The sequence below is a fragment of the Melopsittacus undulatus genome, chromosome 3, assembly GCF_012275295.1.
Source record: "Melopsittacus undulatus isolate bMelUnd1 chromosome 3, bMelUnd1.mat.Z, whole genome shotgun sequence".
Lineage (NCBI taxonomy): Eukaryota > Metazoa > Chordata > Aves > Psittaciformes > Psittaculidae > Melopsittacus > Melopsittacus undulatus.
The window spans coordinates 475,668-499,556 of record NC_047529.1 but is presented as its reverse complement, the minus strand read 5'-3'; the positions used below and the strand labels follow the sequence as shown (position 1 = coordinate 499,556).

At 50.7% G+C, this 23,889-nt stretch overlaps 1 protein-coding gene across 1 annotated transcript in view; it reads left to right on the top strand.

Annotated features, from left to right (window-relative positions):
• The window catches only part of RALGAPA2 (Ral GTPase activating protein catalytic subunit alpha 2), a 110,022-nt gene that overhangs the window by 51,494 nt on the left and 34,639 nt on the right, over positions 1–23,889 (top strand). Inside the window, exons 24-37 of the mRNA XM_034060969.1 lie at positions 1,839–1,967; positions 3,193–3,321; positions 3,941–3,999; positions 4,246–4,354; positions 5,303–5,413; positions 5,744–5,812; positions 5,941–6,078; positions 6,506–6,689; positions 7,407–8,175; positions 8,677–8,748; positions 9,423–9,546; positions 10,565–10,720; positions 17,709–17,867; positions 23,248–23,375. Coding sequence (XP_033916860.1) covers positions 1,839–1,967; positions 3,193–3,321; positions 3,941–3,999; positions 4,246–4,354; positions 5,303–5,413; positions 5,744–5,812; positions 5,941–6,078; positions 6,506–6,689; positions 7,407–8,175; positions 8,677–8,748; positions 9,423–9,546; positions 10,565–10,720; positions 17,709–17,867; positions 23,248–23,375 — 2,336 coding nt within the window. The remainder of the gene's footprint in view (positions 1–1,838; positions 1,968–3,192; positions 3,322–3,940; positions 4,000–4,245; positions 4,355–5,302; positions 5,414–5,743; positions 5,813–5,940; positions 6,079–6,505; positions 6,690–7,406; positions 8,176–8,676; positions 8,749–9,422; positions 9,547–10,564; positions 10,721–17,708; positions 17,868–23,247; positions 23,376–23,889) is intronic.

Sequence of the window (23,889 nt, the reverse complement as noted above, 5' to 3'; positions counted from 1 at the left end):
ATCAAAGGAAGTGATTAAAAGCAGTTTAAACATTAACTCGAGTGGCATTTAGCTTATTGAGGAAAGTGAAAGCATTATCTGCTACTATGTGAAAAACCAGTGTTATTTACTGCAAATACACACCAGTTACTTCATGGGGTGTCACTGCTGTGAACTCATAGCAGGGCACTGACCAGGTTCTGCCCAGGTGCTCAGCAGGGACTACAGAAAGCACTGGGGGTGTAAAAGCTCCTCCTCATGGAGAGCAAAGGGAGCTTGGCTTCTTTGGGGTCTGATGTACGGGCATGTTCTGGGACTGAAGCTGAGTTCAAGCCTTCCTTAGCACATCATAGCACCAGAAAAGGTGGGCACTGGAAATGGTTTTCCTTTGATATTTTATTGAGACAAAACCTGATTTTCCACATAATGTGGAAATAGCTTTTTCCAGTTCTTCAGCAGTGTTCTGTGTAAGGATTATAGAGACTTTGTGTCCCTGTTAAACCTCCTGAAACCCTGTAGGAAAGAGATCCTAAACAGAGGAACTTTGCTCTGATGGGGAGGGACTGTGGAGAATGGAAGTGTGGAAGGATTAAAGCTGGAGGGGCTCTGGAATGTGTTCTGTGGCACAGGTAACGTGAGAGCAGAGCTGGGGCTGGGGTCTGCTCTCACACCTGCAAACCCAGGAGAGCCCCTTGTGTCCTCAGCACCAGCTCTGCTCCCCAGGGCTGAGCTGGGTTTGCTCTCAAGAGTGACTTGGGGTCAGCTGCTCTGTGGGTTTGTGTCACTGTGCTCGGTGCCATCACTCGATGCAATTCACATCAATGCATTTGCCAGTGCAGAAGAGCTGCAGGATCCCAGGATGCTGGAGCAGCCTGGCATGGCTGGTGCCTGCTGTTGGTTCCTGCCCAGTCTCCTCTGGGCAAAGCCACAGCCCATGGTGGCACCTGGGGAGTTCATGGCTACAGAGGTTTGGGTAATGGGGTTTTAGGGAATAACTCACTGGGAATGATGCAATACTTCATCTGAAAGGGATGAATGGCTTTGGAGTCAGTCTTATTTAACAGGAGAACAGTTATGTTTGGACACAGAGTCCCACAAGGGTTTGTTTGGGTTTTTTCCAACAGGAATTTAAGATTACAACTATTATAAAAAGACAAACCGCTCTTTTCCTACAAAGCACATCAGCAGGAAGCAATGGCTGGTACCTGATGGTCAGTTCCTACATAGAGCTGTGGGGTCTGAATTATCTATCACCATGATTAGTGTGGAACTGGTGAATTGCAAAGCCCAGGTTGGAAAATCCCTTCAAGCTCCCCCAGTCCAACCATTCCCAGCCCTGCCAAGGCCACCCCTAACCCATGGCACTGAGGCCTCGTCTCCACGGGCTGTGAACCCTTGCAGGGCCGGTGCCTGCAGCCCTGCCCTGGGCAGCCTGTTCCAATGCCTGAGCACCCTGTGGGGCAGGAATTGTTCCTCAGCTCCATCTAAACCTGCCCTGGTGCAGCTTGAGGCCGGTTCCTCTTGTCCCATCCCTTGTTCCTTGGGAGCAGAGCCCAGCCCCTCCTGGCTCCATCCTCCTGCAGGCACTTGGAGGGAGCCATCAGGTCCCCCCTGAGCCTTCTGTTCTCCATCTGAACCCCCCAGCTCCCTCAGCCCTTCCCCATCACACTTGTGCTCCAGGCCCTGCACCAGCTCCATTGCCCTTCTCTGGCCCCATCCAGCTCCTCAAGGTCTCTCTTGCAGTGAGGGTCCCAGAATTGGACACAGAATCTGAGGTGCAGCCTCACCTCTTCCTTTTGGGTTTGGCCTTCATTGTTGTTGTGTTTTCTGTGTTCTGAAGCAGGCTCCTTCTCTTCCAGGATATCCTGAACACAGTCATCAGGCACTGCCCACCCTGGTTCTTCTTCCTGGCCTTGCCTGGCTTTACCATGCTCATCGGGGACTTCATCACGGCAGCAGCGCGGGTGCTGAGCATGGACACGCTGGAGGTGAGGGGCTGCCTGGTGCCTGCTGATGGGGTTGGTGTGCATGGACTCATCAGTGCCATGTGGGGCGGTGCTGGGGCAGCTGAGCACGGGGTCCTGGATGCGCTGCACGCTCCTGGTGCAGGGGGTTCATCAGAGGCACCATGTGAGGAGTGCTCCCACTGGGGCTGCAGCACATCTCTGTGCTGAAGGCAGGGATGCACTTCAGAGCCTCATTAGGTACTCACAGGGAGCTCTTATGGACTCTTGTGGCAACACAGGATCTCATGCTTTAGCACTAACAGGAACATGGCTCGAAACAAAGAGGGTAGTGAAGGAGAAGTAAACCAGCAGATCAGTGGTGGGATGGCACAGCGAGGGGTGACAGCAGTGCTGCCAGAGCAGGTCTATGAAGCACCAGCCCAGGGGGACCTACCCATCCCTTCTGCACCAGTGCTGCTGCTCTTGCCCTTGGTGCAGCTGCACAGGGACATGGTTCTCTCCTGTCCCAGCAGAGCCGAGTGCCTGACTGCGCCTTCTCCATCATCCTGTCATCAAACAGACATCTCATCAAAGCCCCTGGTCAGTGATCCAGAGCTCAGGCTGTAGTAAGAAATGAGCTTTCCATGGGGGAACAGCCCAAACCACCACCACCTTCTGCTTCTCCTACAAGCATGAAACTTAGCATGCATTGCATTTCAACAGGACACAGGATGATATGGCAGCAGTTATGTGTTTACAGCTCATGCCATGTTGCTTTTGATGGTGTTACTGATGTAGGAATCTCTCTATGCACTTCTGTCACATATACAGTCAGGTTGAGTGCATTGTGCTGTCCCTTGTGTCCCACGATCAGCTAATAGTAGTGCTGGATTAATGTTTCAGACTCTCACTCAGTTTTTCTTTAGGTTGTTCTGTGGATTTTGTTGATGGTAAATAGCTGATGGTTGGGCTGTGTAATAACAGAGGAGGTATTAAATATGTAGAATGTGCTTAGAAGTGGGGCCAGGTCCCTGCTGGAGGCAGCACTCAGGCTCAAAGAGCAGAGCAACACAGCAGCTGACATGGGCAGGTAAGTGCTTGTTCGTCACTGCTTTAATGCAGCCCTTGCTGTAGGTGCAAGGGAAAAGCCACAGGGATGTGTTCCTCAGGACCCTGCTGCAGTGGGAGTACAGTGCAGTTGGTGTTCATGGTGACACACACGGCCTCAGAGCCGATCTGTGGGTGTCTGTGTTCACTGCCCCTGCAGGCTCCCCGCTCCGAGGCTCACACCATCCTTGGTTCTCTTGTTTGCTTCCCAAACATCTACCACGAGATCCCATTGCTGCGGCCCATTGCCGAAGCCGGAGACATCATCGCGGGGACGGCGGATGTGAAGGTAAAGTCAGATCCACCAGGAAACCCTTCACTGACCCCATGTGCTCTCACTGCTCCATCACCCCATGCCTGCACAGCCGCACACGTTACATGGTACTCACTCAAGAAGTGTTGCTGTGTGCAGCAGGTACCATAACACTGACAAAGCTGAGATGCTGCAATTGCATTTGAATTCCAAGGAGAGTGAACTGGTTCCAACCAAATGCAATGTTTGTCAGGCAGATGCTGTCAGGTCACATTAAATGATGATGGTGGTATTATTGAAAGTGTCCATTCACGGAATCTGTGTGCGATAGTCCTGTGAGAGATGTGGGGGGTGCAGAAGGGGAGGTAGTTTTGGTATCACATTAAATGTTAAGAACATTCCACTACTGGAACCATCGCCTCATGGAATGGTTTTTCCCAGGTGTTGATTTCAGTGGACACCTGGAGACATGGATTGCTTTGAGGGATGGAGAGCTCTGTCAGTTCCTGGCCTTCACAGCAACAGTCTTGTAGGGGAAAAGTGACACGTGCCCACCCCAGAGACACACCAAAGGGCTGCTATGGCAAAATGAAACAACTTTATTTAAAGTACATATATTAAAGAGATGTTTATTCAAATTTATTTTGTTTTTTAGTGTTACCTCATAAATATTTTATTGAAGAATGCTACAGAGGAGCCAAGTGAAGCTGCAAGGTAAAATACTGAGTTAAGCAAATGGGAAAATGGGGAAGTCACTACTTATTCCTGGGGCTTGTACAGCTGAGTTGTTTCTGCTGCCTTGATCCTGCTTAGATTGGTTCTTTAGCCCTGGAAGGTGAGGTTCATTCTGTGGGGTGAAGGTGTTGAGCTGTGGTGTGAGAGGGAAAGCAGAGATCGTGTCTTTGCCATGTCTGTTGTTGTTCAGAAGCCTCTGATGGAAGCACTTCTCCTTTCCCAAAGGTGCATAGCCATCTGTGGCCTCGGAGTGTGGATCTGTGAAGAGCTGACGCAGTGCACAAACCACCCCCAAGTGAAGGAAGCCATCAATGTCATAGGTGTGACACTGAAGGTACTGCTGTGACAGCCTCCAGTCGATAGCATCATGTAAAGGTGTAGTTTCACTTGATAAGTAGTTGCTGATTGCATGGAGCTCTTTGTGTTCTGCTGGTTTGTTGTTCCATTGCTTAAAGCCCCAACAGGATGCTGCTGAGCAAACTGGAGCCTGGGGCTTTCTGCAGGCTGTAGTGGGATGGCATTAACTGTCCTCAGGAAGGGATCTCCCAGTTCTGAACCTTTGCCTGTCATCAGCAGCTCCTTATCTTCAGGGAGCATGGTTCTGAGTGTGCATGGTTCTTCAGTGGGACCCTTGCAGTATCATAGAACCCCAGCCTGGTTTGTGTTGGAAGGGACCTTGAAGATCCTCCAGCTCCAACCCCTGCCACGGGCAGGGACCCCTTCCACTGGAGCAGCTGCTCCAAGCCCCTGTGTCCAACCTGGCCTTGAGCACTGCCAGGGATGGGGCAGCCACAGCTGCTCTGGGCACCCTGTGCCAGCGCCTCAGCACCCTCCCAGGGAACAGCTTCTGCCTCAGAGCTCAGCTCAGTCTCCCCTGTTCTGGCAGGTTCAAGCCATTCCCCTTGGCCTGTCCCTACATCCCTTGTCCCAAGCCCCTCTCCAGCTTTCCTGCAGCCCCTTTAGGCACTGGAGCTGCTCTCAGCTCTCCCTTTCAGGAGCCTTCTCTGGCCTCGCTCCATCAGCTCCATGTCCCTCTTGTGTCCTATAGAACAGTGCAAGACACTTGCAGAACCAGCCTCTGATTCTGTACCTAAAGACCTTTCCCACCACAGGCCAAGTTAAGGTCACACAGATAAGGTCTCATCTGGCTTATCCTGGTGTGCACAATGTGCTGTTGCAACATCACCAGGGTTTTATGGTTTGTATGGATGCACAATGATTTAAAATACAGGAAATATACCTGGATATTTTACATGGATATTTGTATTCTGATCTCTTCCAGTTCTCCAACAAACTGGTAGCTCAGGTAGCCTGTGATGTTCTTCAGCTGCTGGTTTCTTACTGGCAGAAGCTTCAGAAGTACGAACCCTCCCTGTCCAGAAAGATCACTGAGGTGAGGCAGGTGCTTTCAAGTGTTCGTGTGCAAGTCATGGGCAAAGTGTCTTTATTCCCTCATCCCTTGCTCGAGCTGCTCTAACTGTGGCTTTACGTTAACCTTCTACGATTCGTGGCCCTAGTACCAGTGTGCTCCTCCTATCTGTAGTGATGTATTTCCCAAAGGCTCAGGAAAACTTTATGGTCTCCCTTGGATATTGATTTATAAGGGCAGTGAGATGCTCCTGAGAGAGTTTAACCTCTCTCATGCCCTGTTCCAATGAAGTTCATGCTCTATCCTTATGCTGAAAGAAGTGAGATGTCTTTGTGAAATTCTGTTCCCATGTAGATCCTCGTGGCCACCATTGCCTTTCTCTTGCCAAGTGCCGAATACTCCTCAGTGGAAGCAGATAAAAAGGTAGGTTGCTGGAAAGAGTCTCTCTCCTTTCTGTGTGCTATTGGAGATGGTTATTGAGTGAAACTGCTTTAAGTTTGGGTGAGTTTAATAGAATATACCTAAATTCTGTGTTACATGGTTTTATTCAGTTCATAGTGTCATTGCTGCTCTGCCTGTTGGATTGGTGTATGGCGCTGCCTGTGAAGATGCTGCTGGAGCCTGTGTCTGCTGGTGCTCTTGAAGATCAGCATGCATCCAAAGCTCCTTTACTGGACTACATTTACAGAGTGAGTCTGAGCAATGAATGGGATGCTCTCACAGATCCTGCTGGGCACAGAAGCGTTTTAACACGTCCTGAATTCTCACAGTGAGCAGTTTTCCGAGTGAGGAGTGCAGAATGCAGAGCACTGTGATGGTGACATCAGAGAGGTAGAACAGACAAAGTGCTTAAAACAATGAGCCAGGGCAGATAATCCTTGCAGAAGTATTTCAGTGACTTGTCCTGGGCTGTTAAATACCAAGTGAGTCCTGCAGGGAGCTCTTCAGTACAGAATCGGTGCTGATGAAGAGTGTTCTTTTAGAAGCAGCATGTAGACATGAGTGTCCCTTGTCGCACGTCCAGGCTTTCACCATGTAAGGCTGACAGTGAACGTGTGTAAGGGGGAGCTGCATTGTCCCCCTTCCTGCTCCTCAGCCCATGCCTGTGTGCTGCAGGTTCTGCACTGCTGTGTGAATGGCTCCAGCACCTACACCCAGCAGAGCCACTACGTGCTCAGCCTGGCAGACCTCTCCTCCAGTGACTATGACCCCTTCCTGCCGCTGGGCAACGTGAGGAGCTCAGAGCCAGCCCAGTGCCACTCCTCCACAGACCTGGGCAACCTGCTCACTGTCGCCGAGGGTAAGAGCTCAGTGGGGTGAGGACCAGGGCATCAGCCCTCAGCAGCTGGGAATGGGGCTTCCTATGGGACAGCTCTTCCTGGAAAGGGTTTTGTCTCCTTTGGGTTCGTGCAAGTACTTCTGGTTTTAATGAAATGTGAAAAATGTTTAAATATCATTTAATGCCACAAGGATGCTGCGAGGGCTGGAGCAGCTCTGCTCTGGAGCCAGGCTGAGAGAGCTGGGCTGGGGCAGCCTGGACAAGAGAAGGCTCCTGAAGGAGAGAGCTGAGAGCAGCTCCAGTGCCTAAAGGGGCTGCAGGAAAGCTGGAGAGGGGCTTGGGACAAGGGATGTAGGGACAGGCCAAGGGGAATGGCTTGAACCTGCCAGAACAGGGGAGACTGAGCTGAGCTCTTAGGCAGAAGCTGTTCCCTGGGAGGGTGCTGAGGCGCTGGCACAGGGTGCCCAGAGAAGCTGTGGCTGCCCCATCCCTGGCAGTGCTCAAGGCCAGATTGGACACAGGGGCTTGGAGCAGCTGCTCCAGTGGAAGGGGTCCCTGCCCGTGGCAGGGGTTGGAGCTGGAGGAGCTTTAAGGTCCCTTTCAGCCCAAACCATCCTGTCATTCTATGATTCTCTAACAACTAAGGGAAGCTTCCCCAATAGGAACAGGAACGCTCCGATGCTGTGTTTGAATTGCTCCTTTGGTTCCCATCCATCTGTGATGTTTTCATTGTTTTAGAGAAAAGGAGGAGGAATTTAGAGCTGATCCCTCTGACTGCGCGGATGGTCATGACTCACCTGGTGAACCACCTGAGCCACTACCCGCTCAGCGGGGGCCCTGCCATCCTGCACAGCCTCCTCAGCGAGAACCACGACAACTCCTATGTGGAGTCCTCTGAGCTGTCATCGGATGTCTTCCGGAGCCCCAACCTGCAGCTCTTCGTGTTCAATGACAGTGCTCTTATATCCTACCTCCAGATCCCCACGGAGAAGACGGACACGGAGCCACCGGCAGCGCCCTCGGACGTCAGGGTCATTGTCAGGGATATCTCAGGGAAGTACTCTTGGGATGGCAGGATACTGTATGGGCCTCTGGAGGGCTGCATCCCACAGCAGAGCTCACCGAGCGCCCTGCTCGTCTCCAGCACCCCCCAGCACCACTCCATGTCCCAGAAGGACCTTTCCCAGGTGGAAGAGGGGGAAGATGCTCTGGACCGGCTGCTGGACAGGATCGGTACCACCAGCCCCGAGTGCCTCCTGCATCCCCAGCGGAGGCTGAACGAGCCAGCACCACCTCCCTGCGGCATGAGCTGCGAGCAGGAGCGTGCGCTCACCGAGGCCCTGGTGAGGCAGAGTGCTCAGGAGGAGCAGTACATCCTCAGGTGCAGCTCAGACCTCAGCATGAGGGTGGCCCACCAGGAGGAACCACGTCCTGTTGAACCACAGGCTTCCTTCTACTTCTGTCGGCTCTTGTTGAATGACTTGGGAATGAACTCCTGGGATAGACGGTAGGAAGAGAGGATTCAGAGCGTGTTTATGGTCCTCTTCTCACTCCTTTTACTGTGAGGGTGCTGAGGCACTGGAATGGGTTGCCCAGGGAGGCTGTGAATGCTCCATCCCTGGCAGTGTTCAAGACCAGGTTGGATTAAGCCTTGGGTGACATGGTTTAGTGTGAGGTGTCCCTGCCCATGGCAGGGGGTTGGAACTGGATGATCTTAAGGTCCTTTCCAACCCTAACTATTCTATGATTCTATGATTCTACCCTCAAACATGTGCACACTTAAATTGAGAGTTATACAGCTGGGTGGTGGTCAGAGCAGGATTTTGAACTTCTACATGTACCTGTTTCAGTGATTCTTTTACAAAAACACCTGTAGATTGCTTATAGTGAGAGTAATGATAAACCCGTTTGCATCGTGCTGATTTGATTCCCTTCTCTTGGTACTTGAATGAGGAAATGCTGTGTCTGTGCTGTGAATTGCTTCAACTCCTCTTTTATATATCCATAGGAAAAGCTTTCATCTTCTGAAGAAGAATTCAAAGCTGCTGCGAGAGCTGAAGAACCTGGATTCCCGACAGTGGTAGGCAAATGGTTACTGCCCACACCATTGGAAGGGGAGCAGTGGGAAGTCACCAAACCCAAGCTTCAGTACAACTGCATGTGCTGGCAATAGGAATATCAGTACGGAACAGGGATGGATTGTTTCTGAAGTGCTGCTTGTTGTGCTTGATTCTTCATTACACGACATGCAGCCCTTGGGAAACTGGAGCATTGAAGAGTCCTGGTTTTCTGCTATCCCAGCGATTTCCATACCCAACCCACCCAGGTTGTTTTCAGAGCAGGGAACTGTCCCTGTTGGCCATGTACAGCTCAGCCCCAGCTCTGGAAGTCAGTAATGGTTTTTGTTTCTCGTACATCATCAGCCTGTAATTAAAATCCTGTAGGTCACATTAAGCTCCCGTTAACACCTGGGCCAGCACCTCCTTGCAGGGCTGCACAGATGTATGTCATTAACCCTCTAATTGGAACCTGGTCACCAGTTCTGCTGCTGCTCTTGGCTGCGGTGCCTGCGCTGTGGTCATGGGGGAAACACCAGGGAAAACTGCTTCTGCAGCTGGAAGTGAGGGATGTACTGTGTGCATGGAACATGCAGAGCTAACGGGGGTCACCTGCTCATTGCTTCTGAGGGCAGGTGGTCTAAAGAGTAACTGAGCTCTAGCTTGTGTAAGTTCTGTTTCTTGTATCCCATTGCAGCCGGGAGACCCACAAGATCGCAGTGTTCTACATTGCAGAGGGGCAGGAGGACAAGTGCTCCATCCTGTCCAATGCAAGGGGAAGCCAGGCCTATGAAGATTTTGTTGCTGGACTGGGCTGGGAGGTAATAATCGTCATGAATTTAGGCAAGCTAAGCTTAAGCTTAAGCTTACATACTGGAGACCAAGGGCTTTGATCACTCTGTGGTTTGTAATTCTTTGTGGGGGAGAAGGTAAATTTTAATGCACACTGATATTTAGCACCACTGAAAAGCTCACCTCCCTAGCAGTTGTAAATCCCCATGCTGCTCCTGCACAAATGCATCCTCCCTGTCTCTGAGGGACCCACACTGCTGCATGGGACACTTCTGCTTTCTGCATGTTGGAGAGCTGGAGCATGACTTTACCTTCATTTTACCTCCTATTAACTCCTCATGTGGTCGGGCCACAGGAGAGCTTTACAGAGAGCAGACACGGTTGTGTTCAGTTTGCACTGTTGAAGTGGTGTGTCAGGGACCTGACTGTCATGAATGCTTCTGGGTTATGGTTATAGAGAGTAACTGTGTTCATGCTGAAGGATTTAAGTGACACAAGGTCTGCAGGGGAAGGTGGCATCCTCAGTGAGGCAGCTGGGAAACAAACAAGCATTTGGACGCAGGCTTCTCTTCAGAGGGATGTTCTAAGTAATCTTCTAGAACAGTTCCTTCTGAGGTTTCTCTTCCTGTACCAATGTCCACTTTGTTCTGCAGCTTTCCTGGTGGTTTGTATTTGCTCTGCACTTCAGTGACTTCTCAGGGTGTGTGTCTGGAGTGGGCTTGCTAAGCCTGCACAGCCCTTAGAGCAGCTGCTCGTGACAATACTGCTGCTTCCTGGCTGGGTTTGCTGGAAGGGAGGCAAAGAGCCACAGAGATAATGACTGGGGCCTGGTTAAGAGGAGGTTACTGTTAGTAAAGGTCAGATACAGGAATGGGCAACAGACAGCTCTAACTAATGCAAAGATCACAAACACAGGGGGAGGCTTCTCTTTCTCTGGGATGGCTGCAGAATAAAGGGGTAAATTCACTAGGGCTTGATACATAAAGAAGTACTGATGATTGATCAGCCTCTTCACATCCCTTCTCATTCTGCCTCTCCATGGATCAGGTTGATCTCTCCACGCACGGGGGGTTCATGGGTGGCCTGCAGCGCAATGGCAGCACGGGACAGACAGCGCCCTACTATGCTACCTCCACCGTGGAGATCATCTTCCATGTGTCCACAAGGATGCCTTCAGATTCAGATGATTCCCTCACCAAAAAGGTAAATCACTTCCTGGTATTCCAGAACAGAGCCTGCAGTTTCCCTGGGCTTAAATCAGAGTTTAAACTGGAAGCAGACTGTGCTGCCTGCTCCTCGCAGGCCATTCTGCTGTGCCACATGGTGCTCTGCAGCTACGTTATCTGGATGAAATGGCATCTACATTCTGGATTCTGAAACACACCATTTCCGTGGTAGCCTCAAATGCCACCATTAGTAATGGTATTAGCAATAATTTCATTTGTATGTTGTCTGCCTGCCAAAACTGTTGTAGTTTGGTGGAACAACCCAACCAAATGCAGCATAATAAAACCTCACAGATGAATCATCCAGCGTGGAACGGGGAAGAAAAGAAGAGAAAGAGAAGTGACAAGCATAGTACCGAAGGCAGCCAGCTGATATGTAAAGCCTTTATCCAGTTATTCACAGTCCTGACAAGCAGACTCTGCTTCAAACATGGCCAGAACCCAGCCCAGAATTTCACTGGTATCAGTGCTTAGTCATTTGCCTTCCCTAACGAGGAGTGAGGTGAGATTATGGTGCTTGCCAACTGCTGCTCAGAGTCAAAGACTTCAGGTGCATACCAAATCTTTGCCTTTTTAATTAGGATTGGCCACTTGTCCTGCCTAGGTTGTGAATGTGTGTTGATAATGCTGCTACAGCCATCCCGTCTACCATGTGATGCTGTTGTGCTCTGAAAATCATCCATAACTATGTCATTGGGTGATTGCATTTGTCCACTTGGTTTCAAAATGACGTGTGCTTTTCCTCAGAATCAAAAGGTGGGTTTCTGATCACTGGGGCTGAAGCCTAACCCAGCACTGAAGAGTTAACCACATCCTTGCTTGTCTTATTGTGCTATCTGGCATTTAAAACAAAAGTCAACAAAATGACATGTTCCTCTTCATGAAAGCAACTCATTAGCTTCATATTAGTGGATTTACGTGGCTATGGGAAAATGCAGTCTGAGTACTTGAGGATGGACAAGTAGGGCTGTGGCTCATGTGAAGAGGCTGAACGGTCTCTGTCACTTCACTAAGGTAGGACCATCTGTATTTTATTGTTCCTGGCCAGTATTTATCCAGCTGCTAGTTAGAAACTCCAGTGATGAATGCGTTCCAGTTTCCCTAGGCAACATATTCCTATGCTCCACCAGAACATTTCTTGTAGCATCTACTTTGCTCCAATTGAAGCCCTTTACCCTGTTCCACACACATTATTTTGCAGCAGACTTGCTGGTGTTTGAGAGCTGCTGCTATGTCTCCTTCCTACTCAAATTGTGTTCATTTAATCTGAGCTCCTGGGTTTTGTGGAAATACTGTCTCACTGTTGAGTAATACATCACCAGGGAGAGGAGAGAGCACAGTCTGACAGAGCTACCACAAGGGGAAGAATGGGGTTTAATTGCAAACAGTCTATTTTACTGATTGTCCTAATTCCCACCCACGTTAGGGATTAACACAGACATTGAGAGGGTCTGGTTGTCCTGTTTAATTGTCTTCCCTGTGTTGGCTTTGGGAGAATGTATTTGTCAGGAACAAAAAGCAAGAGCAGTTTGTAGCTGCCAGTCCCCAAGTCTTGAAGTGCTGGGAAACGAGCCCAGCTCCAGTACCTGCTACCCACAGAAAACAAGCACAGTAATTGCTCTGAGACTTAAAACCTGCTGTAGGGATGGAGCCCTGCAGGGATCAAACTGTGTGTCCTGGAAAGAAGGACAAAGCTCTGAGCAGCCTCATGGACCTGAGGAGCTGATGGGCTGGACCAGAGGGTTTCCATTGAAAGGAATAATCTGTGCTTGTGCACAGAGCACTTCTGGTTGATTTGTGGCAGCTCTTGCATAGGCAAGTGTGTGTTCCTGTGCAAATCAGCACAGACTTCTTACCCACCTGAGGGTGGAGGCAGGATGTGCTTCAGAAGCACTGGATGATTGATAGGTCTCCAGTTCTTTGAAGATGCTGAGGAATGAACTCACCTGTGTTCAAAACCAGCATTTGGGGCATGAGCATATCCAAACCATCTCTAAAGACAGCATTAAACCTCCTGTGCTCCTTATAACCCAATAACCGTGTTCATTTATGGGAATTTCTGTTGCAAACCTTAGGCCCTGTACTTCAGTACAGACAGGTAGCTGCATCGATGCTTTAGCAGCACAGGTCCTCAGGCCACACAAGTCCCATGCTGATTTTGGCAGCCTTTGCCTGTGCAGAGCATGACTGGCAATGTGCTTGGGGAGAAGCATGTGTCTGCTGTGACATACTCTGAAGCAAGAGGAAAATGTGTGTTCCCCCACTGTTTGTGCTGCCCTGTGCATCCTGCAGTACCTGGTTACCATCACCATCGGATGCAGTGGGGATCACAGCAAATCTGCAGGTCATCACCAGCACTTTAATAGTTGTACTTGCACAGCAAGCGCTGGGCTTGGCTCCTGCCTCAGGTTGTTGGGCAGTGTGTCCAGGTCAGCAACATCGTTTCATGCTTATTTCTTCTTCCCAATAATGCTCCCTTTTCATAGCAGTGTGTCGAAGGACGACAGATTCCAGTGTCCCCCGATCCCTGCTCCATGTCAGTGTTTGCTGTGCTGGAGCACAGCGCAGTGGGCACCGAGGACACTGTTACTGAAGTAGATAATCAGAGGTTGCCAGTCAGGATGCAATGGGGGCCACAGTGTTTTTCCTGCCTTCCCCTGCTCCCATCAGGCAGGGCTGTGCATGGGTGTGTGTGGGACCCAAGCCCCTTATCTCTGCGATCTTGATGCCGTTTCTATGGGCTCCCTGGGCTTGTTTTGCCTGCAGACAGCAGCAGGAGCTCAGTGCCTGGCTCGGGGGCTCAGGTTGAGGAGAACAGAAGGGTTTACCACCTGCTGGCCCAGGAGCCGGGGCAGAGGCTGCATCCTCTGTGGTGCGGAATGAAGCAGATGCAGTCATTTTACTTAAATATGTTATTATGGCTCTTTATTTTTACTGCACACAAGAGGGACAATTCATTTCTGGGCTGAATTCACAAGAATAAGCACCTCTACTGAGGATGAGCGTGGCCCCTTGTTGTGTAGTGCAGTTGTGGTTTGCAGTTTGTGTTCCTTTAGTTGAAGTAAATGCTGATGTATTTCTTACTTGGGGAAGGGAAAAAAGACAGAAAAACCCTCTCCAAATAAGTCTGAACCCTGAAAAAACCTGTTTCTTGGTGGAATAATCAAACCTCAGCAGGTATCTGTGCTACTGTGGGGCTCTGCAGCATTGGCTCTGAACTGGTTTTTAACCTGCCTGTCTTGTGGCAAAGATCAATCACAGTAGCAGCATCCTGCCTGAGTTGTACTGAGAGGCTTAAAACCGAGCTGCAGCAGTTGTGCTTTATTCCATCTTCCCCATTGTCATAGCAGAACTTTCCAATTCAGAAGTCTGCTTGCAACCCCACACTGAACTCTTGCTCCTTTGCTGCAGAAATTTGTTAGCTGGAGCTAGATTCGATTTTTAGCAGCTAATCTAACTGCTGTAGGGGTTTGCAAAGTGGGGACAGAGCCGCGCTATTGGATTTGTCCAATTCATTTGACTCCAGGACTATAATTGCACTTATGTCTTACAAGGCTTTTATAGCCTAGGGCTGGCGAGCAGCAGAAAACCAAATTGGCAGTGATACAGTAAGAGTGAAAGGGAATGAAAGGCACACATTATCAGTCTGCAGGCAGCACTGTTCTGGCAGGAAGTTTCGTGGTTAATTTACAAATAAAACTTAGGTTTTCGGATGCGGCCGCTGTCAGCACACAATGGGGATGTCAGCCCCACTGGTACTCAGCACAGGCAGCAGCCGTGCTTCCCCAGAGCAGGAATTCTTCAGCGGAGCAGACGACGCGGCTCTGGAGCCAGCTGGCTGTGTAATGCAATTAGCGGGGAAAGGAGGTCAGGCCGGGAGGTGTGTGCCGTGACCAGCGCCGCGCCAGCAGCGCCTGCCTGCGGCCGGGGCAGCCCCGCCGCGCTCCGTGCAGCCCCCGGCGCTCGGAGAGCAACCGGACGGCTCTTGGTGAGCAACCGGACGGCTCCTGGTGCTCTGTGAGCTCCCGGTGCGCTCCCGGTGCTCGCATCCGGCTGCGCTCTCCCCTCCGTGTTAGCGCTGATGGGGCTCAGAGCAGAGCTCATCCGCACACGGCAGCAGCGGTACCCACCGCTCGCAGGCAGGCGCTGGTGCTGCAGGGGCAGCGGGCCCTGAGCTGGGAGCATCCATGCTCTGTTCCTGCCCATGCGGCTGAGCCCCCAGTGCTGCCCACTCGCTCCCCAGGAGCAGTTGCGGGTTCGGGAGCTGCCTTCCTGGCACATCTGCCCAGACCCCTCAGGTCAGCAATAACCTGTGAAGTCCGAGTGCCTGCGGCTGAGCTGCGCTCTGGGGGTTGCTTTAACACAGATCCTATTTCCTGGCTGCTGTGGGGCTTTCTTTAACATCGGTTTTAATTCCCCTCTGACCCTGCCCCTCATGGAGGACACGGCCGAGGCCTCTGCCTCCACACACCACCTCTGTGCTGCTCCGGGCCCCCAGGCAAGGCTCCCTTCCATCCTTCAGGGCGCAGACTCTGCCCCACAGCTTGCTGTGAGGGAGCAGGGCAGCACAACAGCAGCTGGACTGTTGTCACTGATAACATTATTATAGTGCTTTTTATCAGTGGTGTTTTCTTTCGAGAGCAAATAATGTTTATTAATACCAGTTTTATATCTGTAGCATTATACCTTATACATGTGATGATTAAAGACCTGTGGCTTGGAGACAGTGGCAGGTAGTTTGAGCTTTGCGATGCGTTACAGCCTGCCATGAGGACTGTAGCAGAGGAAGGAATTTATTATTACACCATGTTGGCAAGATGTGAGCCACAAATTGCTCCCTGTCTCCAGCACATCAGCATCAGTTGATCTGACTTCTGCTCACTGAATTGTGTTCTCTTGGATGTGGTATAACTACAAAGTGTTTTGGTTTTCTTCAGCATGGAAAGTGTTTGATTAGCAGGACAGTTCCTTGTGGTGGACAAAGAGTCTCTGGAGCAGTGTTTGGACAAAGTGTGATCACCGGTTTATAGCAGTATGTGGTATTTGTTGCTCTGGAAGCAGTCAGAGGTGAGGCAGTGCAGGGCCTTTCCTTCACAGGTTGTTTTGGGGACGAGCTGTGTTAGCTCAGGAATTGCCACAACCAACTGGGTAATTGCATCACCTTTAGAGTTCAGTTTCTGTGCTCATTTGTTGGGCTTTCCAGAGCAGAGATTGCTCAATGTGGGCTTCCTCTGCGCTGTGAAGCCTGTGCCAGAGCTCTGTGTAGTATTGGGCACAGCCTGGTACCCTGCGGGCGCTGCCTGCTCTGGATACAGCTGGCTCCCCACTCCGCTCCCATGGAACACCACAGCCCTGCTTCGGCTGGGGCAGAGCAGCCTGGCCCCCGGCTCTGCCACACTAAAACCTGTTGTTGCCACACAGATCTCTGGGGTTTAACAGCAAACCTCAGGTCTGGCTTCTGGGTGCTCTTCAGGTGACACGGCTGCATCTGCCCACAGATGGGAATCCGGGTCCGGTTGTACTGAATTCCTGCTGAGGTTGGTGTGTGTGAGGCTGCATGTGGCACTGTCGGCATCGGTGTTGTGTGGGTGCTGCTTTGTTTTACTGAGCAAGTAGGAAAAGAGACTCACAGAAATGAGGATGGCTGAGAACAGCACCTTGTGTAGATGGCTGTACATGGAAGAAGCTTTAGGAATAGCATTTAGTGATTTTATAAGACAAATGGTTTGTATTTTCGTTAGGCAGAACTAAAAATCCCTTTTATTTACACCGGTGGGTAAAATACAGCTCTTTGTCTGCTGGTTCGTTTCAGTTAAACTGGGAATCTGGGTCACTCTGCAAACTTGGCTTTATTTTACACCACTAGAGTAGGAGCTGTAGGGCAGGTTGGTGGTTGTACCTGATTCTCACAACGTGTCCCAGCTTTGCCATGTTTCTCTCCCAGGGAGGGAGCAGTGTCCCCCATGTACAGCAGTAGAAGGCAGTCGGTGGATGGGGATCTTGGCAGTGGGGTATGGCTGATGCAAGGTGGGGGGGGGGATTTGCTCCCTTATTTACCAGGGAAAATCACTACTTACTTTTCCTCTCCTCTTTCCTCCCCCCGCCCAGAGGCAGTGAAGAGCCAGGCCCGTTTGGCTGCTTTGTCAGGGCTATTGTGCACATTGTTCAGGGGCTGCACCGAATTGTGTGGGTCTGGAGGGGAGGGGGGGGGGTTTAAGCTCTAAGTGGGACTTAAATTCCCTTTCTGCTCCGGGCTGGCATTCTGCGTGTGGATTAAATTTTAACTTTAAAGCTTACAGTTGAAACTATTGTGCGTGGCTTGTACACCATTGCCAAACACTCGCTGCCATCTGTTAGATCACCTCCAGTCCCTCCAGTAACAAAGCAGACCCGCGGCTTTCAGATGCGTTCCCTACGTCACATTCAGCATTATCCATATTTTATGTAGCTCGGCTCCAGATAACAAGGTAACTGCCACAGTGTTTGCCTCTAATGCACGGTGCCCAGCTATTTTCCAACACAAAGTCCTTCCCAAAGGCAGCAAGGGGCGATCTGCAATGTAACAGACCAGGAATAGTGGTTGGTGATGGGGTTTCTGGACACCTCGTGTTGAGGCATTGCATCTTTGACAGCCACCTTCTTGTGGCTGCACTATGATGTTCTGCAGGGTAACAGTTCTGGTAGTGCAGATTTCCATGTGAAGTGATTGTAGGTGATGTACATTCACATCTCACACTAATGGCTGGTTTGGTAATTACTTAATTAGCCATCACCAGCGATGCCTTCAGAAGGGAACGGATTCTTTAGCTCATCTTTTCATGGGCAACTGGACAAACCCAATATTTTCACTCTTTCTGTAATGAAATATTTCTACTATTGAGCATTGTAATTCAATTTGTAAGCCCTGACCCCTCATAAACTGTTGTTATCACTCTGATTAATAAAGAGCCAATTTGCTGTTGCAGCTTCGTCACTTGGGAAATGATGAGGTTCACATCGTCTGGTCTGAGCACACCAGGAACTACCGCAGAGGCATTATTCCCACTGACTTTGGAGATGTTCTAATTGTTATTTACCCCATGAAGAATCACATGTTTTTCATAGAGATAATGAAGAAACCAGAGGTATGTTTGGATTGATTTACTGCATCTCTCCTATGTGTTATGCAAGGGACCGGTTGTTGCTTAAATAAAGCTCAGTGCTTTGGGTTTGTTTTACCAGCAAATACAAGATACAGTTCATCTCAGTTTAAAAGTATGCTGAGCAACAAGCTTGTATCTTAAACCTGGAGTTGTGAGCAGGATGGAAATGCTGCTAGTTCATGTTACAGTTGTGCCGGGTACTTAAATATTCCAGTATTCTCAACCCATAGGAGCTATTGTACAATAAGAACAGTGCTTAAAGTCATTGTGAATTTCCACTATGAGGCAATAACAGCAAAATAATCAAGACATAAGTTCCTTATTTGCTATGGATTCACTCCATAGAGCTCGGTTGCTGTTGTATGTGTGGTACCGTGTGTAACCTCACAATCTGGCTCAGTGGGACGGTGCAGACACTGGGTATCCTTACAACAGGTTTGGTGTTTTCTGTTCAAATCATTGTTCATATAACCACAGTTTAGACACGTTTTGGAAAGAATGAAGTTTTTTCTTTGCCAGATGTCAGGTGTGTAGGTGCATCTGCCCATATATAGAGAAAAAAGCCCTACTTTAATGCTTGTCTGGTACATTCTGGATGTAAATATATATATAAAATTAGCCTTATGAAAGTAATCAGTGTGATCAATCCCATTTCCTTTATATGAGGGACAGTATTTGTCAAGAGAATAATCAGCTGTGGATAAATGCCCACATCAGGTATGTACTTACCAGCTGGTATTTTTTGAGTTGTGAATGATGGAGTTGTTATATATTGATATTATATATTCGATTATATTATATATTGATGGAGTTATCAGGTGTTAACCACCAGTGGTTTGCCAGTGTATGTTCCAAACTTGGTTTCTATATTGAAATAGTGGGGGGTTCCCTACACTTGATTTTGAGCTCTGCAATGTACTTTTGGGGAGTTTTAGCTTTTCCTGTTCCATCAGGACTTGGCATCACAACCGTGCTCGGTGATGCTGTGGAGCAGTGGAGAAAAGCCATGTCATCTTCCATATTAGTCAAAAACACCCACCGGGCAGAAGGAAGAATAGCTAACTGGAAATTTAGTGTTATCCCTACATTTAAAGTACAAACCATTACAATGTAATAAAATTAATCCAGACATTTCCAGGGCAAGTGTGCCTGACCTTTTGTTCACCAGCTACTGACCCCAGGGTGAATGAGAGAGGCTTGCAGAGAGAAATGTCTGTTGTTTGGCTTGGGTCCCTGGTATTTAAATTGCATTCCCTAATCAAATGAAAAGGCTGTCCTCTCTATCAGGTTACAGAATCCATGGCAACATTTGGCCTTTTATATACATAATGTTAGCCTTTTTGTTTGCATCTAAGCAGAGACACCTGGAGCAATGTTAACATTAACCGATTTAGCATTAATAGCTTCATTATAGAAGAATTTCTGATCAGATAGCTGTTACTTTTGTTCTATGGCCTCAGCTTGTATTGTTTTCATTTTTTATCTCCCTGCTTGGCAACCGGGCAATGATTTGCAAATTTTTTTTGTCTTGATTAATTAAGCAATATAATTATCAGGAGCTGGGATGCAGTCTTTGCCCGACAAAGCTGCTGGGGGAAGACAATAGGAAGTCTGTTGGTGTGAATGCATTCCACGCGTCACAGATGCATGAGGATATTGTGAACAATGAGACGAAAAGCTGCCTGCAAAAGGGGACAAAGAATGCCAGGCAGACTCTACACGCGGCACATACCGCCAGGGACATGCTGCGGGTTCCCTGGGACACAGATGCCTCGTTAGATTGCAGCTAGTCAGCAGAGATTAATTCTCAGCCATTTGGTACAATCATTTCCCCATTCCCCACTCCTTTAAGCAGTGCTGTGCGCTGGAGAGGGGCAGCCTTTGTGCTCACAAGGTTTCTTTAACCTTCCCTACTTCTCCTGCGGGCAACGGAAATGGTGATTTTTGTCCGGGAGGTTGTAACGAAGCAGGTGCTTGAGAGGGGCTGAATATTCATTCCTGCCTCGTGGAGAGCATTTGGGTGCTCAGGGAAGGGGACGTTTGCCTTCGCTCCCGTTTTCCTCGAGTCCTGCCAAAGCCAATGTGGGTTTGTAGCCACTCAAAGCACCGCTTTCCTCCAGTGGGTGTTTAATGCCGAGCCTCGGAGCACGTCCCTGGGCCGGGGTCCCCCCTCCAGGCCCTGTGCAGATGGAAGCTGACGATAGCGACTCCCATTGACTTTAATGACCCTGAGCGTGGCCGCTGGGGCTGCTCGGAATGAATAATGCCCGGCTTTGTGTCAGGGAGGGCGTATGGTCCGGCTGTGCTGCTGCCTGCGCTGCTGCTGCTGCCTGTGCTGCTGCTGCCTGCGCTGCTGCTGCTGCCTGCGCTGCTCCTGCCTGCTCTGCTCCTGCCTGTGCTGCTCTTGCCTGCACTGCTCCTGCCTGCTCTGCTCCTGCCTGCACTGCTTCTGCCTGCTCTGCTCCTGCCTACACTGCTCCCTGCCTGCTCTGCTCCTGCCTGCTCTGCTCCTGCCTGTGCTGCTCCTGCCTGCTCCGCTTCCTGCCTGCACTGCTCCTGCCTGCACTGCTCCTTCCCTGCTCTGCTCCTGCCTGCTCTGCTCCTGCCTGCACTGCTCCTGCCTGCGCTGCTCCTGCCTGCGCTGCTCCTGCCTGTGCTGCTGCTGCCTGCACTGCTCCTGCCTGCTCTGCTCCTGTCTGTGCTGCTCCTGCCTGCACTGCTCCTGCCTGCTCTGCTGCTGCCTGCGCTGCTTCCTGCCTGCTCTGCTCCCTCCCTGCACTGCTCCTGCCTGCACTGCTCCTGCCTGCTCTGCTCCTGCCTGCGCTGCTCCCTGCGTGCGCTGCTCCCTGCCTGCACTGCTCCTGCCTGCACTGCTCCTGCCTGCTCTGCTCCTGCCTGCTCTGCTCCCTGCCTGCACTGCTCCCTGCCTGCTCTTGCCTGCTCTGCTCCCTGCCTGCTCTGCTCCTGCCTGCACTGCTCCTGCCTGCTCTGCTCCTGCCTGCGCTGCTCCTGCCTGCACTGCTCCCTGCCTGCTCTTGCCTGCTCTGCTCCCTGCCTGCTCTGCTCCTGCCTGCTCTGCTCCTGCCTGCGCTGCTCCTGCCTGCTCTGCTCCTGCCTGCACTGCTCCCTGCCAGCCCGCTCTGTTCCCTGCCTGCTCTGCTCCTGCCTGCGCTGCTGCTCCTTCCTGCTCAGCTCCTGCCTGTGCTGCCACTGCTGCCTGCCTGCACTGCACTGCTCCTGTTTGCACTGGTGCTCCCTGCCTGCGCTGCTCCTGCCTGTACTGCTACTGCCTGTACTGCTACTGCCTGCCTGCACTGCTGCTCCCTACCTGTGCTGCTCCTGCCTGTGCTGCTGCTGCTTGCATTGCTCCTGCCTTCATTGCTGCTGCTGCCTGTGCTGCTCCCTGCCTTCCCTGCTGCTCCTGCCTGTGCTTATTGTGCCTGTGCTGCTCTTCCTGCCTTCTCTGCTCCTGCCTGTGCTGCTTCTCCCTGCCTGCTCTGCTCTTCCTGCCTTCCCTGCTCCTGCGCTGCTGCTCCCTGCCTGCACTGCTGTTCCTGCCTGCACTGCTGTTCCTGCCTGCACTGCACCTGCCTGTGCTGCTCCTGCCAGGCCGGGCAGTCCCCAGGGTCAGCCACACATCCCAGAGCTGGGATCCCGCTGGCAAAGCCTGCTCCTGGTTGTGGCTGTGCTGAGCTTCACCTGCCAGTGGAAACCCAGTGCCCGCCACAGAGTCACTGCCATCCCTTGCAGTGTTCTCTTTTCCATCTGCCAGAGCAGGCCGAGCTCCTTGTGAGGTGCTGGGAGCTTCGGACAAAGCAGGTGCCCAGGGGACAGATCCTGAAATCAGAGTGCTTGGGACATGCACTCATGTGTCTCAGTGCTGGGAAGTCACCCTCCAGTGCTCCCACCATTCACCCTGCTCAGGGATGCTCAGGAAAGCTCTCTGGGTTTAGGGTTCAGCCTGACTTAACCTCCTCCTGTGGTTAGTGGGAGCATAAATTATGACTTATGGAGTTTGACTTTTAAACTTTCAGAGGAAGCCGTTATTTAACTCTGTTTTAAATGTCAGACAGACCCGAGGTGGAGAGAGCCACTGGAATGGTTTAAACGTGAGCTTATGCACACGTGTGTGTTCACACACACACACAGATAAGGTGTATAAACGTACACCCCTTGTCTGCACTGTACATGTACAACCTGCGTGATACGGTGTTAACAAAACCCACCCCATCCCTGGGCTGCAGCTGGGTTGGAAACCCTGCAGCAAACCTGGCTCATCAGAAAGCCCAATGGTGCATTTCCATCCGTGTGGAAGTGCTCGGCTGCTCTGAGTGTCTGGTAACTGCGAGTTGGTGTCATGTTAATAGCAGTCTGTGCTTAACCTCCTTATTTGTACTCCTGTGCAAATGCAGGTTTACAACGTTTCTCCTTTGTCCGTCCTGTGAACACAGTATGTGTTAGGAACACCACTAGGGAATGTTACTGCTTAAGGAGGACAGACTTGATGCTCTAGAACATCTCCCATTGGTGGCATAGAATTCCTCCCTGGCCCCTTTCTTTCCACCCGCCGAGGTGGGAATGCCAGCATCAGAAAACAAAGCAAAGCCACTATGGACACACTTTAACCTGGTTTTGGGGGTGGGTGACTCTTTAAGTAACGGAATGACAGATAACTGTGCTGGAAAGACAGCTGTCATTGCAGATGTTAGATTAAACCCAAATTTCTCCTGTAATTCATTGCCACTTCTAATTAGAGGAATTCCCCAGATGCAGGGGATTTATATTATTCCCTTTGTCCGGTTATTGAATGACTGTCACAGTCACCCACCAGCAGTTGCAGAAGGATAATGGAGGGTATTTATTTACGTGATAAGCCCCTGTACAGATGGAAAAAATCCATAGCTTCAATATTGATAATTGCTGCTGGCTTCTGGCTGGGGCTTGGGCTGGGGGTTGGGGTTGTTGTGGAAGGGGAAGCAGTTTGCTTGGGAACGCTAAGATGTTAAACACCAGCGTGTCCTGGGTTTGACATGGCAGAGCCTGTTACACATATGCAATTCCAGGCACCTTTCACTGTTATAAGCATCTCTGTACCCTCGTACAGCCTTTGTGTGATGAGCTGTGTGTGAGCACGGGGCCCTGGGGGGTTCCTCTGGAGGTGACACTGCAGGAACAGGGTTCAGCACCTCCAGGTGCTTGTGCCTGTCCCAGCCCTGCCCCTCAGGTGGTGGTTTCCACACTGTGGTCCTACTGGTTTATGTCACACTAACGCACTGGTCAGAGTGGGACACGGTTTTGGCACCTTGCTCCCGTGCATTGCACCAACCTCATCCTCACACATGTTGTTTCTGCTTGGGTGCAGGTACCATTCTTTGGTCCTCTGTTCGACGGAGCCATCGTGACTGCGAAGCTGCTGCCAAGCCTCATCTGTGCCACGTGCATCAACGCCAGCAGGGCCGTCAAGTCCCTCATCCCGCTCTACCAGAGCTTGTATCCTTTGCTCCGGGAGCCGGGCTCCCTGGCAGGGCACTGCTCTGCAGAGGTAAGCTGGGATGGCACCTTCCACTGGAGCTTACTGGGAAAGGCTTCATAGATCATAACGTGACAGGAGTGTTCTCCAGCGGCTTCAGTCTGATGGAGGCAGGCGCGGGCTTAACGCTGACTCTGAACTGTAAGTGACAACAGCACTCAGTTTGCTTTCTCCCTAACAGAAGTTTCCTACTGTGTGCATTGGGGTGTACACAGAGCTTGGTTCTATTCTTATCCTGCTCAAAGAAGTGGTCCAAAAGTCTTCACTTGGACTTGTTCCGTTAGTAAGATGGGTGGGATTTAGCCTCAGATATGGATGTTTCCATTCCCAAATTCCAGTTTCTTTCCAGCCACATCTGTACTGGGGCATTTTCAGGTGCTGAAGGTGACTCTCAGGTGTGCTGCTCTGCTGCAGGGCTGCGAGCACAGACCCATTCCTGTGTTCTGTGCCAATGGACAGCATTGCTGCAGGTTT